Source organism: Natrix helvetica (genome assembly GCF_964273705.1).
Source record: "Natrix helvetica genome assembly, chromosome: 1".
NCBI lineage: Eukaryota > Metazoa > Chordata > Lepidosauria > Squamata > Natricidae > Natrix > Natrix helvetica.
Window position 1 is genome coordinate 286,515,502 of NC_138548.1, and position 16,198 is coordinate 286,531,699.

At 38.9% G+C, this 16,198-nt stretch overlaps 1 protein-coding gene across 2 annotated transcripts in view; it reads right to left on the minus strand.

The window, feature by feature from the left end:
- The window catches only part of GLRA1 (glycine receptor alpha 1), a gene marked incomplete at both ends in the record, with an annotated part of 83,347 nt that overhangs the window by 52,169 nt on the left and 14,980 nt on the right, over nt 1-16,198 (minus strand). For both annotated transcript variants that reach the window (XM_081962346.1, XM_081962345.1), the window contains one exon: nt 5,999-6,129. In XM_081962346.1, the coding sequence (XP_081818472.1) occupies nt 5,999-6,129 (131 nt within the window). The remainder of the gene's footprint in view (nt 1-5,998; nt 6,130-16,198) is intronic.

Consider the following 16,198-nt stretch of genomic DNA (forward strand, 5'->3'; position numbering starts at 1 on the left):
AGCAAATGGCAGCCGTAACTAGGAGAGCACACCTTTGCACACTTTTGGTGTGCAACATGAGTTGTGCCCATTTCTGGACTGGGAAGCCCTGTTCACTGCCACTCATTTATACTACTACTACAACACACTCTACATGGGGCTGTTCCTGAAGCACATTTGGAAACTTCAATTAATGCAGAATGCAACTGTACAGGTGTTAATATATATGGCACACATTGACTGAAATGACTGGCTATGCAAATCAAGTCAAGTCAATCAATACTTAAAGAAATATCATAACTATGTTGGACAATCATCCAAAAGATCTAAAGCAGTGTTGGTGAAACTTTTTGGCACCGAGTGCCGAAACAGGAGCGTGCATGTGTGTATGTGCATGCTGGAAACTGGAAATAAAGCTGCCTGGTGCTCAGCCTCTTCCAGTTTCTGACATGCATGCATGTGTGACGGCCAGCTGACCGGTGCGCATGCCGGAAACTGGAAGAGCAGTCGCCCAGTGCGCATGTGCACACCAGGAAGATGATCTTCCAGTTTCCGGCATGCACATGAGCACTGGCCAGCTGGTCTTTATGCACACATGAGCATCAGAAACTGGAAGCATTGGGTGGCTGCTCTTCTGGTTTCTGGTGCTCCCACATGCATTAAGATCAGCTAGCTGGCATGCTGGAACTTGGAAGAGCAACGGGCAATGGCTTGCATGCCCAGAGAGATGTCTCTCTGTGCCACTTCTGGCACATGTGCCATAGATTACAATACAATACAATAGTAGAGTTGGAAGGGACCTTGGAGGTCTTCTAGTCCAACCCCCTGCCTAGGCAGGAAACCCTATACCGTTTCAGACAAATAGGTATCCAACATCTTCTTAAAGACTTCCAGTGTTGGGGCATTCACAACTTCTGGAGGCAAGCTGTTCCACTGATTAATTGTGCTAACTGTCAGGAAATTTCTCCTCAGTTCCAATTTGCTTCTCTCCTTGATTAGTTTCAACCCATTGCTTCTTGTTCTACCCTCAGGTGCCTTGGAAAATAGTTTGACTCCCTCTTCTTTGTGGCAACCCCTGAGATATTGGAACAATGCTATCATGTCTCCCCTAGTCCTTCTTTCTCTTAAGCTAAACATGCCCAGTTCCTGCAACCGTTCTTCATATGTTTTAGTCTCCAGTCCCCTAATCATCTTTGTTGCTCTTCTCTGCATTCTTTCTAGAGTCTCCACATCTTTTCTACATCGTGACGACCAGAACTGAATGCAGTATTCCAAGTGTGGCCTTACCAAGGCATTATAAAGTGGTATTAACACTTCACGTGATCTTGATTCTATCCCTCTGTTGATGCAGCCTAGGACTGTGTTGGCGTTTTTGGCAGCTGCTGCACACTGCTGGCTCATATTTAAATGGTTGTCCACTAGGACTCCAAGATCCCTTTCACAGTTACTACTACTGAGCAAGGTACCACCTATACTGTACCTGTGTGTTCCATCATGGATCTAGATCATGGTTCGCCATCATAGATCTAGAGCATTGTAAATATCCAAGAAAAGGCAAAAGTATTTGCTAAACAGCAGGTTCCACCCAAGCATTTTCTAGTGTGACAAATGTTACCTAATGTTTAGTGTCTAGTGTTAGAATGGTAGCTATTGAATGATTTTAATTGCTAAAGAGAAACAGACACGTTAAGAACAATGTTTGAGCTGAAAATTGTTTCCTGACTGGCTGCATGCAAGACTTGTGGGGGTTAGGAAAATTCACAATGAATAATGACCTTTTATTCTTTCCTCAAAAACTTCAAAATGGCTTCGGGGAAGTCCAATTTTACTTCTATCCTGAGCATCCATTTTTAGTCTTTATGAGTAACTTGACATTCAAACCTTGGTGACTTTATCAAAAAGTGTCTGACTACTCAGACAACTACAACACAACTATAACCAGCACAAATTATGAAAACGGAACACTTACACGAATAACATCTCAGAAACAACCAACTGACTATTACAACCACATGGCATCACCATAGCACACAAACTAAAGACCTCCAAAATAAGCCAAAAGACCCAGCTGTCCAAGAAGAAAATATAGGAGCCATCTATAACATATAGTATAAGGACTGTAACAGCCACTATGTAGAACAGATAGAAGACTAGCAGAATGCATCCATGAACACCAAGTAGCAGTCAGAAGACATGATGAAAACTCCTTAATCTCATAAGACATGTGACAACTCAAGCATAGATTCAAATGGAAAGTTGAGCATCCTAGATCAAGCTAAATCCATAAATGCTAGGGAATTCCTGGAAATTTGGCATTCAGCCATCAATAGACATATAGTGATATACCACATTTACACACCATTCAAAAAAAGGCAATAAAGCTAAGAAGAAAACCAAAAGACCTGAATGCCTCACATTGTTATTAAGAAAATGGATATATTAAATCATTGAAAGTATTCCAAAGGTGCTTTTTTTCAAGAGGCAACTGAACTTTCAGAGCTGAAGAAGCTTCTTAGCTGAGAAGTGAATCGTCTTTAAAGAAAAACCAGAAAGTCCAGTTGCTTCTTGGAAAAAAAGCATGGGACAAACCATGACCTGGGTGACTGAGAATCTCCATAGACATTTAGCTTTGCATAAAAAGTATTATTTCTATTTAGTCCATTCTAGGACAGTGAAGTCTCAGAAAATAGTATTAATCTTTCACATGAGATTTCTAGAGTGGTCCCTCTGTGCATCCTGATTGATCTTGGCAATAAAAGGTGCATTTAGGCAGTGTAACATCAACTGGCCAGCTTCCCCTATCAGATATATTACCTATCAGATGACATTTCACACTGTGTTGAAAAAGTGTTCACATTCAAAGCAGCTCTTTTGGCTGACCTTGCCTGGATGTTTGTGCTGACAGAATGTAGACAGATTGTCCAAATCTGATGGAGCTGCTGTTGCATGAATTTCAAAAGATAAACATTTTCACAGGCTATGAGATCATCCTGGATAAACACTAGGTTTGCTACAGGGGCAGATGAGATACACACCATCTGAAAATCATCTCTTCTTTGATCTCTTAGTCCTCGATCCCCATTACTAACTGGGAATGCCAAGATTACACAATGGTTTATTTTTCAGGTGATGCGTGAAGTGTGTAAGTGCATAAAATGAGTTTAAGCGTTGGCTCCTGCCTCTGTTGCAGGCAACCAAGTGTTTGAAATATATATGTACTTGTTTGTATATGACTTACACACTTATCAAACTCCCTTTAAAAGCCATTGGTATAGTTGCACTTCCTGCAACTATTGTAATGTAAAGTATAATAAATTCATTCAAATTCCTCTTTGTTTCATGTGCATATGCATTATAGTAATGAATGTGAAAATATAAAAGATGATCATTTGTAGATAGATGTGCATGAATTTGGGTGATTTAGTTTAAAATAAGAGCCTTTTCAACTGATTTCTAGGGACCGCTCGGTTTAATTGTTTAATTAAATTGTTTATTTCCCACATTATTGTAATCCATATAGCAATAGAGACACAGGAAAGTTATTAAAACCTTAAAACTTAGTCATTTTAGTCCTGATGTTGACAAAAGTCCATTAAGGGTTACCAGAGATAACAGCATATCCATTTTAGCCTTGATCAAATATATGAACATTATATTCCTTCTTTTTACTTCTAACAATTTTGATCATTAGTCTCTTCAAATATACGGTATGTTCTAGAACTTGTTTTCATTTTTATTTTGTCCCTTCTCACAAAATTTTTCAAAACTTTAACAAGTCTCTCTTAAAAATCTAATACAGAAAAATTGTCCAGGTTACTTTCTTGGTTTGTTATTTGCATATCTCTTTTAATTATTAAGGCATCCACCAGTTTCTTTTGTATGTCCAGTGGAATATATTTTTCTATGTCATTTTTGTAGCGTATCATTTTAGCTCAATTTTAAAAGTCTCAATCTTGTCAGGAAAAACATGTTTCTGTTCCATATCATCTTTTTAACACAATCTATCTATAGAGATAGACACTTTTTAAATTAACTTCTGAGTCCATTGTTGAAAAATAACTTTCAGTATGTCCACTGTTTAATTTAATGGCTTTATCTGGTATTTGTAAATTAAGTTTCAGTGTTTTTCTCCTTCAGTTGTAATATTTAGTTCTTCCTAGTTCTATCTAAATGTCCAATGTTTAAGTCTTATTAGGTTTTTTTTTTAAAAAAAAAGAATTCAAAAGAAAAGGATTTCCCCCTGTAAGAATTCTTTATAATTAATTTCAAAATTTTGTTTCAAATTTATCTGGATCCTTAGTTGGCTTGTTGCTTTCTAAGATCAAAGTTTTAATCATCCTTTAAGCTCTAAGCTTTCCAGAGGCTGCTGTCTTGCAACCTCCTCATGAAAAGAAACTGTCTGGAGCACTTGCGGGCAATCTCTTGTCCAGAGATGAATTATTGAAGATCTGATCCACTCAAACAGTGGAGCTGTTTTCAGTCCACCATTTCCTCCCCAGAAGAGGAAAAAAATGATTGAAATAAACTATTTATTTAAGATGTAAGTACTTTATATTTCTGGGATGCCAGTAGAAGTGAAATCAACATATGTTAGCATGCAAATAGAGAAATGGAATTCCCATCTCCAGGCTATCTCGTAGATATTATATTGAAGTCTATAGTTAAACAAATAAAATTGATAGTAGATTTGGCAAGATATAATTTTGGACAAAGGGAATTTTTAATTGATTATTTTGGGAGGGTTTACTGCAATCACACACTTAGCCTATCCCTAGGGTGTTTCTAACAACTGATTAAACTTCAGTTGTGTTGGATTGCAGATTATATTCTCTAAATTAGTGGATCTACCCTTAATATATTGAAACGTAAGGAATTATTTGGCAGTAAAAGACAAAATGCTGATATTCAGAATTAGTAACATCTTGGTAGTCACTTTCAGAACACCTTCTCTATTGAAGACAGAATATAACACTATATATACTCTTAGGTTGTAATCTTGAATGTATTTTTCTGGAGATGACTCATTGAATGTAATGTGATGGAACATATTTGCTGGAGGATTTTGTTCAATTTACATTTTAAAGCAATCAAGAACCATCTCATGTTCACTTTCCTTAACAATGCATGGATTTGAATATATTTATCTCGTAGATGGCCACTTTGTATCCAGTGATTTAAAGGCAATAGGACACTTCTGATTATGACTCAAGACACATGAGATAGATGAAGCTGTCTATTCCTTTTTAGTTTACTAACTATTTTTCAAACTACTTGATTTATATTCAGTTTTTCTGTTTGTATTTGTACAATTTCTGCAGTACACTGGCTAAAATTCCCTGAGCTGTAGTCCAGTATTTTGGGAATGTGTCATATAAGGAAAGGTGGTCAGGAGGCATTTGTTAAACAGAGGATAACATGATCATTTCCTTCATTAATTAAACATGCTTCTTCCTGGAAGCAACTGCTATTTCCCCCGTAGAAATAGATTTTCTTCTTTTTCTGGTTACAGGTTTTTTTCTGTCTGGACCTACAAATAGAGCAACGTTCAGAGATGCAAGGGTATTTTGGCAGTCTACTCCACAAGTGGGGATTTTTTTAAAAAAAAAATAGCACATTTTAAGTGCCATTTTTTTCCTTGCCTCATCTTTCCTGGCAAAGAGGAAGCTCGGGTAAAATGTTCTGTTTAAAATGCTGGTTGTCTACTTTTGCAAAGCAATGATCATGTTTTTATTGCAGGCAAGTATATGGACTTTCTAGGCAGCATCCCTCGTTTGAATGCCAGTCTGTTTTATCCCCTGCTTCTATCTTTCAGCTACTGCTGTCCATCTAGTCTGCATTATCCACTGCATGCACTAAAAGGAGGAATGAGAATAAAACATGAAGTTGTTATTTGGCAGAGAATGGAGTATAATGTTAAGGTGTGACACAAAGCCTCTAATCTTAACAAGCTTCTAAATCATGTTCTCATCCAAATAAAATGGAACGGAATTGGGGGGGGGGGGAAACAAAGGCTGCGTACCTTTAAAATTAGGCCTGATTCTTGCATCGTATCCTGACGTCCTTCCCATCAATTTATCCAGGAAATCTGAAGGGGACATAAGTTTAGGAGCGGATCGCGCTGCTGCTCCAGTTTCTTTGGAAGCGGCGAGGCTGAGCCAAAAAGAAGAGAGCAAGCAAAGATTGAATTAGTAGCCCATCTACTCTTCTCAGAGTGATCTCTTTTGTCCCATGCTGTAGGAATTGAGGCTAGCGTTCTTTGTAGCTAAGACAATGCCTATTACAAGTACTTGTGAATACCTCTATGGATTGCTAATGATGTTCTGCAAATATTTGTTTGCTCACTCCAAACATTCCTGAATGTAGACTGCTACATACGATTGAGCAAGGGAAAGCCCTTCACCAAATCAGAATTGTGAATTTTGGAGTGAGGAAACATCAAGACTGCCCATGTTCTGTTAAGGAGCATCTATTATCTTTTCTTTTAACCATCCCATAATCCCTTGTGGGGTGGAGTCTGGGCAACTGAATGGAGCTGAATGTTTACTGGCTGGACGCCCTTCCTGTTGCCAATGCAGAGTTTTGCTCAGCAGATATATTCTCATTATGCCCAGAGAGAGAAATATCTGCCTCTACCGAGGATCGAACTCACAGCCTCCTGATTGTGAGGTGAGAGCTCCACCTCTAGGCCACCGCGTCACTCATGGAACATCTATTATCATGTAATCAAATGGTAGATTCTAAAGAAGAACAAAAATGATGGTGATGTTTTCTTTTCCAGGGTCAGGCTACTCTCTTTTGCACAGCATCGTGAAATTTCAGGGCGTGAAGATTTCTAGTATCTAAATGGATTATTTTTGAGAAAGAAATTTGCTTGGTTTCAAGGCATCTGAGATAATTGAAGGTCTCTATCACTGTCAAAAAACATTAAAAACAACATAATGAAGACATTTAGTTTCCAATTGTTTTGCATGTACAATTGTAGAGTTAAAAAATACTCATGTCTAAATCCTGTAACAATCAGTGAATTTAGGAAGCTTGCAATATATAGGCTTGCTGAGCTTCTGTGCAGCATTGCAAGCTGTGGGCAGTTTGTGTCTTCCCCCACACAGGTCCCATTGATACTTTTTAATGAACAAGGCTGTTAATTAAACAGGTAGAGAAAAGAGCAGCTGCCTAGATAGAGGACAAGAACTGGGAGACTTGCATTCTTTTTAGTATCATGGTTCTGTTTTCCTTTCCTAACCTGGCACCACCTTATATCTTTTCATCTCTGCTTCTCTCAGCTGGATACAGTTAGGTTTAGGATTAAGTCAGAATTGTTTTCAAATTTGGGTTTGGAGTTGGAAGGTCCAATTGGGAGATTATACGATCTTCAGAAATATGTGCAAAAGGAATGCAGGATGAATTGAGTTTCAAAATCTGAATGTCAACAGATTTTCCTCATCCATATTGCAACATTCGACAGCTTGGTGTTTTAATTGTGATGGCTATGTCCTTCTGATCTTCTTTAACACTGAAACATAGGGATTGAAATGCAAGTGGCTGCTGTAGATTATTAATAAGAAGATCTCTCTCTCTCTCTCCCTCCCTCGCTTCCTCTCCCTCCCCCATCTCTCTGAAATGGCAGGGATTTTCTCATCCATGCAACATATCATCCTTTCATGATCTAACAGTCAAAATTGAAATGTTTTGTCATGGTACATTTGTATGAAAAATTGTACCATCTTCGTTTAGCAGTGAATAAACTGCAGTACTACCCTAACTTCAATTATTATCACTTAAATTAAGTAGGTAGATTCTTACCACTTAAATTAAGTGGGTAGATTCAAGATGAGAAGAAGGAGGATGTCATCATCTGGTTACCTATAAGGACCTCTTGTTCTAGTTGAGTCACACAACAAACTTAGGTTAACTCTGCACACAGCCGGGAGTTTGATTCTGACCAGCTTAAGGTTGACCCATCCTTCCATCCTTCCAAAGTTGGTAAAAAGAGGACCCAGATTGTTGGGGGCAATATGCTAAACCATTTAGAGAGGGCTGTAAAGCACTGTGTAGTGGTATATAAGTCTAAGTGCTATTGGAATTTGAACCTAATTTTCTAGGTCCCCAAAACTTCCTAAACCAGCCAAAGGTGTTTGAGGGGCTGAGTGTGATTTGGAATATCCTTTTATTATCATCAGAAAATTCTCATAATGATGCAGCAGTTTTTGGCATTGATTTGGGGAAGAGGGAGCTCTTTAAAACATGGAGCAGTTTTCCCACTGGGAGTTTAGGGGGCAAAATAAATTCAAGGATATAGGCTCTTGTTTCCATATATTTCCATAAAAAGGTGGGCTGTTTTGATTCTGTCTGCTGCAGTACCATCCAAGTATCACAGGCCTTGCAATCATCATAAGCCAACAATAACAACAACAAAATTATGTGACCTGGCCACTGGAAAGCCACTAAGCTAAAATAGCAATAGCAATAGCACTTAGACTTATATACTGCTTCAAAATGCTTTACAGACCTCTGTAAGTGGTTTACAGAGCCAGCATATTGCTCCCAACAAACTAGGTCCTCATTTTACCCACCTTGGAAGGATGGAAGTCTGAGTCAACTTTGAGCCCGGTGAGTTTTGAACTGCAAAACATCTGGCAGTCAGCAGAAGTAGCCTGCAGAACTGCGTCTTACCACTGTGCAATGTGGTTGGCTAGTCTGTAGTTATGCAAACAGAATCCTAGAGAGGGTAGGATAGAAGGCAACTGCAAGGAAGACAACAGACCACATTAAACAAAGATCCAGTTGTGGGTCGCCCCAGGATAAATGAGCATCAGTTAACTACTTGACAGCACCAGATATAGTAATGAGTAAATGTGAATAAACAGGTTGTATAGTTGTCCTATTAAATATGAAAAATGCAGTCTCTTCTTAATGTCAATACGGAGAGACATTATTTCTTTTCTTAGTTGCAAGTGTTTAAAAAATGTAGCAGTTTTATTTAAACATACCTTGTAATTTTAATGTCATTTCCCATTTCATCAAATGTTTATGAACCTAAATGGAAGGGTGCTTGCTTGTTTGTTTGTTTGGTAGGGAGAAGCTAGGGGTGCACATATGAGGGCTCTTGTTTATTCTTCCAGGGAAATAAATAAATAACCCGATATAAAGGGGTACTATCACTTCTCGTAATCTTGATGCTATACCTCTGTTGATGTAGCCTAGGACCGCACAGGCTTTTTTGGCAGGTGCAGCACACTGCTGGCTCATAAGTGATGGTCCACTAAGACACCAATATCCCTCTAGCTTTCTGCTAATCATTTCGAGTTATTCCTCACCTTCTCTTTTGAATTTTTTTCTCATTCCACCAAAATAATATTCTGAAAGATGAGATTCAAAACCAGACATTATTTGAAATCTTATATCGGATTGTATTGCTCTTTCACAGAGAGTGTTTTCCCCTCTTGAATGACTCCATTTATTTCTCATTGAAACTTATTTTACCAAGTTTTATTTCTCTGGAGGAGTCACAGAATAACAGTAGCCTTTCATGGAGTCCATAATCAATCTTCAGGTCAATGATTCTCTGAGAAGGTAGGTATTCCCAGTGACACATAGGTCTACCTTGCTGGCCAGAGTTTTCCTACACCTGTCAGTCACTCAGAAAATGCAGAATCTCTGGGTGTGCATGGAATACATGCGAAGGCACATTGCTTAGAGAAATACATTGGTCACAAATACATTAGAAACATCACATGCACACACCATAATAGTGTATGGCGATACAACTGTTGGAAACAGGGGGAATTGCCAGAGCCAGGCCAATGGTTGGATAAGAGACAGTTTAGCCCACAGAATGTGGATGTTGCAAATATTTCAGAAAGGATTCTCACTAATTTCTTTGGCTGTAAAAGTGATTGGGAGTGAAAAATGGTTTCAGATATGCAAACTTCTGTTAATGTAACCTTACAATAAAGTCAAACTGATACTTCTGTGTCTGTGTCTTCTGGGCTACCTCACAAGGCTGACATAAGTCTTGTAAGACTGGATGTGCATTGTTCTCCCATTGTCTTTGCAGTCCAAGGAACTAGGAAGGTCCTGTCTGAGACATTTGCTCTATCCCCATTCCTTCTGTGGGCTAAGCTGCCATTTTATCTGACTCTTGAAAAACAAAAAAAATAAGTGTAGGTGTATTGAAACATAGGGACTTCCGGTTCCAGCAGCTACGGCGACAGGCAAGCCTTTGCCTGCTCCCGCTCTCCCGGTGGGCTTCCCCCGCTTCTGGGGGGGCACAGGACGCCCCGGAGAGGCGTTCTGCCGAGGGAACGGCTCGCGGAGGGTCCTGGCGGCGGCGGGGGCTGGCGGGGGCTTCTCCGCTTCGTTCTAGGCATCGGGGAGCAGTTTTGGAGGGCGCGCGTGCGTCTCGCTCCATGCCGATCGGAGAACGCACTCTTGAACGAAGCAGCGGCAGTATGGTGAGAGGCTTCCTTTCTTCATTCCCTCTCTTTTGAATTGATGGACTTTTCAGCACTTTTAAAAAGTTAAACTTTCGGATCCCTGCTAGAGGTGCGGCTAGAGGGAGGGGGATTTCCCCCCCTCCCTTGAACAAGCGGCTTGAGAAGATTTTGCTTTCACCCCCAGGGGAAGGAGGAGGGGGGAGAGCCAACTAATGATGCCTCACCCCCATAAAAGTGACTTTCATTGGACCTAGCTCCAGAACTTATGGGTGAACTGAGAACTTTCTGAACTTTTAAAATTTTATTATGCCTCTGAGCCCAAAGCTGGCAGGGCAAGATGGCACACTTCCGTTGTCTTCATGAACTGTGAAACCTGACTCCACCTTTAAAATTCAGGCTTCCGGTCTTTGTCTCCGAGTCACCCAGAGGAATCTCTTGTGGATTGTTATTTTCTGAACTCTTTGGAGAAAAAACTTTCATCTATCGCTAGAGTGACTAAAGAAACTCCCACCTGTTTGGATCCTCTGCCTTCTGAATTCGCCTGCCTGCTCTACTTCTCCAGCTGCCCAGTTTCTACTCTGACTGATCTCCTTGCTTCATAAACCATGTCTCCAAAAAGACCACCTCCTGGAAAGCCTGGCTTTGCGACTTCTGCCCCAACGTCTGCAACGTCTAGTCCAGCTACACAGTCAAAGATAACAGAACTGATGCAACCTAAGACTACAGAGATAGACTTTCAACAAATGCTTCAACAAATTTTACAGGGCCAGGAGGAAATTAAGAAACAGTTAAGGGAAATGAAAGATGAAATTAAAGAGAATCAAGCCCAAATCTTTAAGAACTCACAGAGACTGGACCTTGTGGAGGGTGGGGTGGCGGAGGCGAAAGGGGGGGTAGAGGCTCTACAGAAGGGGAACAAAGAACTCGACATCCAACAAATGAAAACAGAGTTTGAGAGAATGTCCTTTTATCTTAGATTTCAAAATGTAATAGAAGCAGATGGGGAAAATATAAGGGACATTATGACTAATATTTTAGCTGAATACATACACAAAGATAAACAGCAGATGGAATGGGAGACAGACCTAGCCTATAGAGTGAATTCAGCATATGCCAGAACACATAATGTACCCAGGGAGGTTCATATTAAATTCCTTAGGAAAACCACAAGAGATGAAATTCTGGGTGTACAAAGGGGGCAAACACTGACATACCACGATAGGGAGATAACCATTCTGAAGCAGATTCCCAAAAAAATTAGGGAAAAAAGGAAAAGCTATTCGCAATTGGCGAATAAATTATACCAGAAGGGGGTGTGGTTTAGATGGTTGATGCCTGAAGGTATGCTGATATTCTGGGAGGAGACAAGAATCAGAATTAACACACCCATAGAGGCACAGGCCTTTATGGAAAAAAATAAAGCGAACCTAGAAAAAACAGAAGACACTACAACGGTCATACAGGACACGGGAGGGGCCGGAGCTCTGCCAGCGGGGGGTGAAGGGGCAACACCAAGAAAGCTCAGATCACAAAAATAAATAAGAAAACCACAATGTTATAAACAGACCGAAAGTAATAATGAATTTATAACTAGACTATATATTATAACTATATAAACTGATTGAAAATTATTTTTTCTAGAATTAATATGCTGATTTTTTATGATTATGTATTAAGGTTTGATATTTTGATGTAACCTAGGAGTCTGGAGGGTGGGGGCGTCTGCCACACTTGCAACTGCCAAAATTTGTAACCATTCCACTTACCCTTTTCCGCATAAATGTTTTAAAAAAACCAATAAAACTTCTTGAAAAAAAAAAAAAAGAAACATAGATGAAAAAAGTATCTATGTTGTATATTTAAGTGCATTAAGGATGAAGGAAGTGTTTGTATATTTTTTAAAAGCAACTAACTTCTCTAGATCAGTTTGGGGGAATATACTGTGGTTAGTTTAAAAATTGGTATAAACTCAGGAGTAAATGGGGAGAAAGGAAATCAATAGTGGGCTATAAATCTGTATTCCAAAAAAGATTCTGCATAGAAATGAGCCGGGAGGAGAAAAAATTCAATTTAACAGCAAATGAGTTGGTGCCCAAAGAATCCTGCCAGTTCAGCAATGAGATACCAGAAAATGCAATATACTGATTTCTTCTCATTAACCCTGGGCTATAGAAAGACTATGGGGAATGAGGCAGTAAAATGTAAAGAGTTTTTTTAAAAAAGAAGACATCCCAAAGATCCTGCATGCATGAGATGAAGCAAAGGGCAAAGCAAAAGCAGATATTTTTCTTCCTGTATGTACAGCATTGATTTTAACATGCAAGGAAAGTCTCTGGAAAGGCAATTCCCAACAGTATAGGAATTCAAATTATTTCCTTATGAATAGTAAAGACACCTACATGTGGCCACCTTTATCTGCAGCAAGCACAACTCTGTTTTTGGAAAAGAGTTCTAGTTGTAGGCTAGCACATTTCATTTGATCCAATGAATAATATATACTGTGCTGTGAATAATATGGAATTTATTTATGCCTATATTATATAAAATATACCAGGGTCTATAGAGGCAGGTAGAATTGGGGCAGAGCTTTGCAGGCGAAATGTTTGTATTAGGAAGATATTAAAATCAGCTGGGTTCAGAGCACTCAGCTTTACTATTAAATTATTAAATTAATAATTTGAATTTTGTAATGACAAATGAAACCAATACCAGTACAAAAAAAATTATGGGAACATCTTTCATTAACATTATTTAAGGTAGTGCTCATGTGTTGGTTATACTTGCAGGTAAACACTGTTCTTTCACTAAGGACAGAGGGAAATAAATCATGGTTTATAGGAACAGGAATGAATGCACAATTTCTGGGGCTCCAACAGACCCCAGGAATGATATCAGAGTTCTCTGCCCAATGCAATGTTGGAAACACCTAAGTTATTGTGTGGAATCCTCAAACTCCCAGGCCTCTGACAGAGGACTCAAGATTGAGGAAAACACATATCACCCCTAAAGGCAAGCAAGGAATTTTTAATTTTTTAAAAAATGTACTGTGTATTTATGAATGATATAGAAGCCATTAAAACACTAGACATATGGAAGAGTCTATATTTTCTATCTTTATCATTAGGTGCTCATACCCCAAACCAAGTATACTTTCTCACTAGAGCAGTTCTGAGATCAATGTGCCATGATGGTAGGTTTGTGATGGTGGTTAATATCTGTAGCTTAGATGTAGGACGAGGGTGGATGTTCATTCTCTGAGCTTGTGGACTTGGTTCCAAAAGTTTCGATGTCATGGTAGATAATATATTCAGTGGAGTTTAGGGGATGTGTCTGTGTTTTTCTGTTTATAAAGGCTTTTTGTGGTCAGTAGGCCTTGTGATGGGTCAGGTGTGACTGTGTCAAGTAAGGGTCTTGTGTTGGATCTTATGATGGGTCAGGTGTGGGTATGTCAAGTGAGGGTCTTGTGATGGGTCTTGTGATGGAGAGATAATGTCAGGTGGAGAGATCACTGGGAGGTGAAGTGCTGGTTGAGGGGATGGTAGCTAATGGTTTGAGAAACTGCACACCTTGAACCACAGTGGAGCAGTGGTTAGAATGTAGTACTGCATGCTACCTCTGCTGACTGCTGGTTGCCTGCAATTTGGCAGTTCAAATCTCACCAGGCTCAAGGTTGACTCAGCCTTCCATCCTTCCGAGGTCAGTAAAATGAGGACCCATATTATTGGGAGCAAAATGCTGACTCTGTAAACCGCTTAGAGAGGGCTATAAAGGACTGTGGAGCAGTATATAAGTCTAAATGCTAGTGCTATTGTGTATCCATTATACTATAATCTCCAGCTAGGCAGAATATCCCTTTCCAACATTTGCACCCCTTAGCAAGCTACAGATCTATATATGAAGACATTTTTGGAGGGTAGGAAGCAACCTAGAATATTGGCTTGTCTTTAAATATGAAGAAAAAGCTTTATCCTGCTTCAAAAAGAGACTCTGAGGAACAGGAGGTCTCTGAGAAGGATATTATTCCTGTGAAATGATAGTTACAGTTGTAAGTATTACATCAATATTTACTTTGGGATTATGGATATATTATCATGCTAGTCATTTCTCTCTTTCCTGGCCTAAGAATTCATTTCTGAATCCAATTCAAATAGTCTTTTTTTCCTCCCCAAATGACATGGTACGTGGCTTGGAATTTGAATTACTAAGATCAAATCTGACTCTCGCTACTGTATACTTTTTCCTTCTGTATTCTTACCATGCTAGAAGATAGCTAGCAATGAACACCTAGTGAATTGCACTCTGCGGGAAAAAAATATGTGCCAGCTTCAGTAATGCTATGATCCTGTCCAAACTCAAGTTATTTTGGAAGAAAAAAAATGACTCAGGTTGCTATACAACCCCACGTTTCTGGCATTTCAGCATTACCATAAAGACTGCTTTTGTTCCTTCCAACCTTAGGCAAATACTGGGTTCATTCTGTTTTTAGTCTCATCCTCTTGTCCAGATGAATCAAAAGATAGCCTGGTTCTTAGGTTAGTCTCTGAAAGTCCCTAGAGTTGCAGGCTAGCACAATTGATCACTCAGAATTAATCAGTAAGATAAAAACAAGTACAGGAAAGGTGAGCCTGCATTTACCAAATGTTTGCCGAACATTTATGATTTTAAAATATTTTAAAGAAGAACAAGCTAAATGCAAGAAACAGCACATATAACTGCAAACAGTGAGCTAATGTACATTTTAGAAAATGCAGGTAGTAACATTGCATCATCTAATAGCCCAGGGACAAATTCAGGGTAGATAAAAAGTATCTCTTTCTTTTTTTTCTATTACAAAAATAATGGAAGGAAACCCACTTATATTTTTCAGCTATCCATTTCAAGCTTGAATTCCCATAACTTGATATTATGATGGTTATTGTCAATAAATTTTATTTTCCATTAACAGGTATTGCTTGGATTGGTTGCCAAGAGGTATTTATGATAAAGAAGGCATAGAAGGTTTACCATCTGGTCAAATTTATAAACGGCACTATAACCAGGAGAAAAAAAAATCATGTAAAAAGCCAGGGACAAAATCAATCATTTTAAAGTTCCTTGATTTCACAAAAGTGATGTAAGCACATGCTTCAGCTGTCTAAAATCAGTGTAAGTCCAAGTACTTTACAGTGCTTTGATAAGTTCCTAAAGGACATTTTCCTACTAGAGACTTATAAGTCAGTTTTGCACTAGCAATTTATAGTATCTTCTAAAGTTACCCAACTATCATCCCCCTCCCAAATAAAAGTAAGGCAGACAAGCTTTATTTCTTATTAATAATGGCTGTGCTGTGCTATGAAGATGCTATAAGCTACTAGAGTGGAAATAACCATAATGCCTTCTAGATTCATCCAACCATCATTGTTACTGAAATGTTGCAAGATTTTGCATTGCTTCAATGACAGCTGGATGATGCTATGAAAATGCTCTAAGACCTTAATATTATTTTTCATAGATGGTTTTAAGCCCCATTTTAAGGTGAATTTTTAATTGATTAACCAAATGCCCTAGTAATAGATCCCCCCCCCCTTGGTATAAAATCTAATGATCTTTCCATCCAGCCAATCTTTTAGGAGTAGGCAGTGGGGAACTGCTTCAGCTAATGAGCTAATGGAATCCACTGGGTTATAATTTTCCTTGTTTGACAAAAAGAATAGAAATGTTGGAGAATGACAGGAAATAGAATATATGTCATACTCGCTGATTGGTTGCTGGGCAATGCCTACTGACGCGAGTACTAATTAATT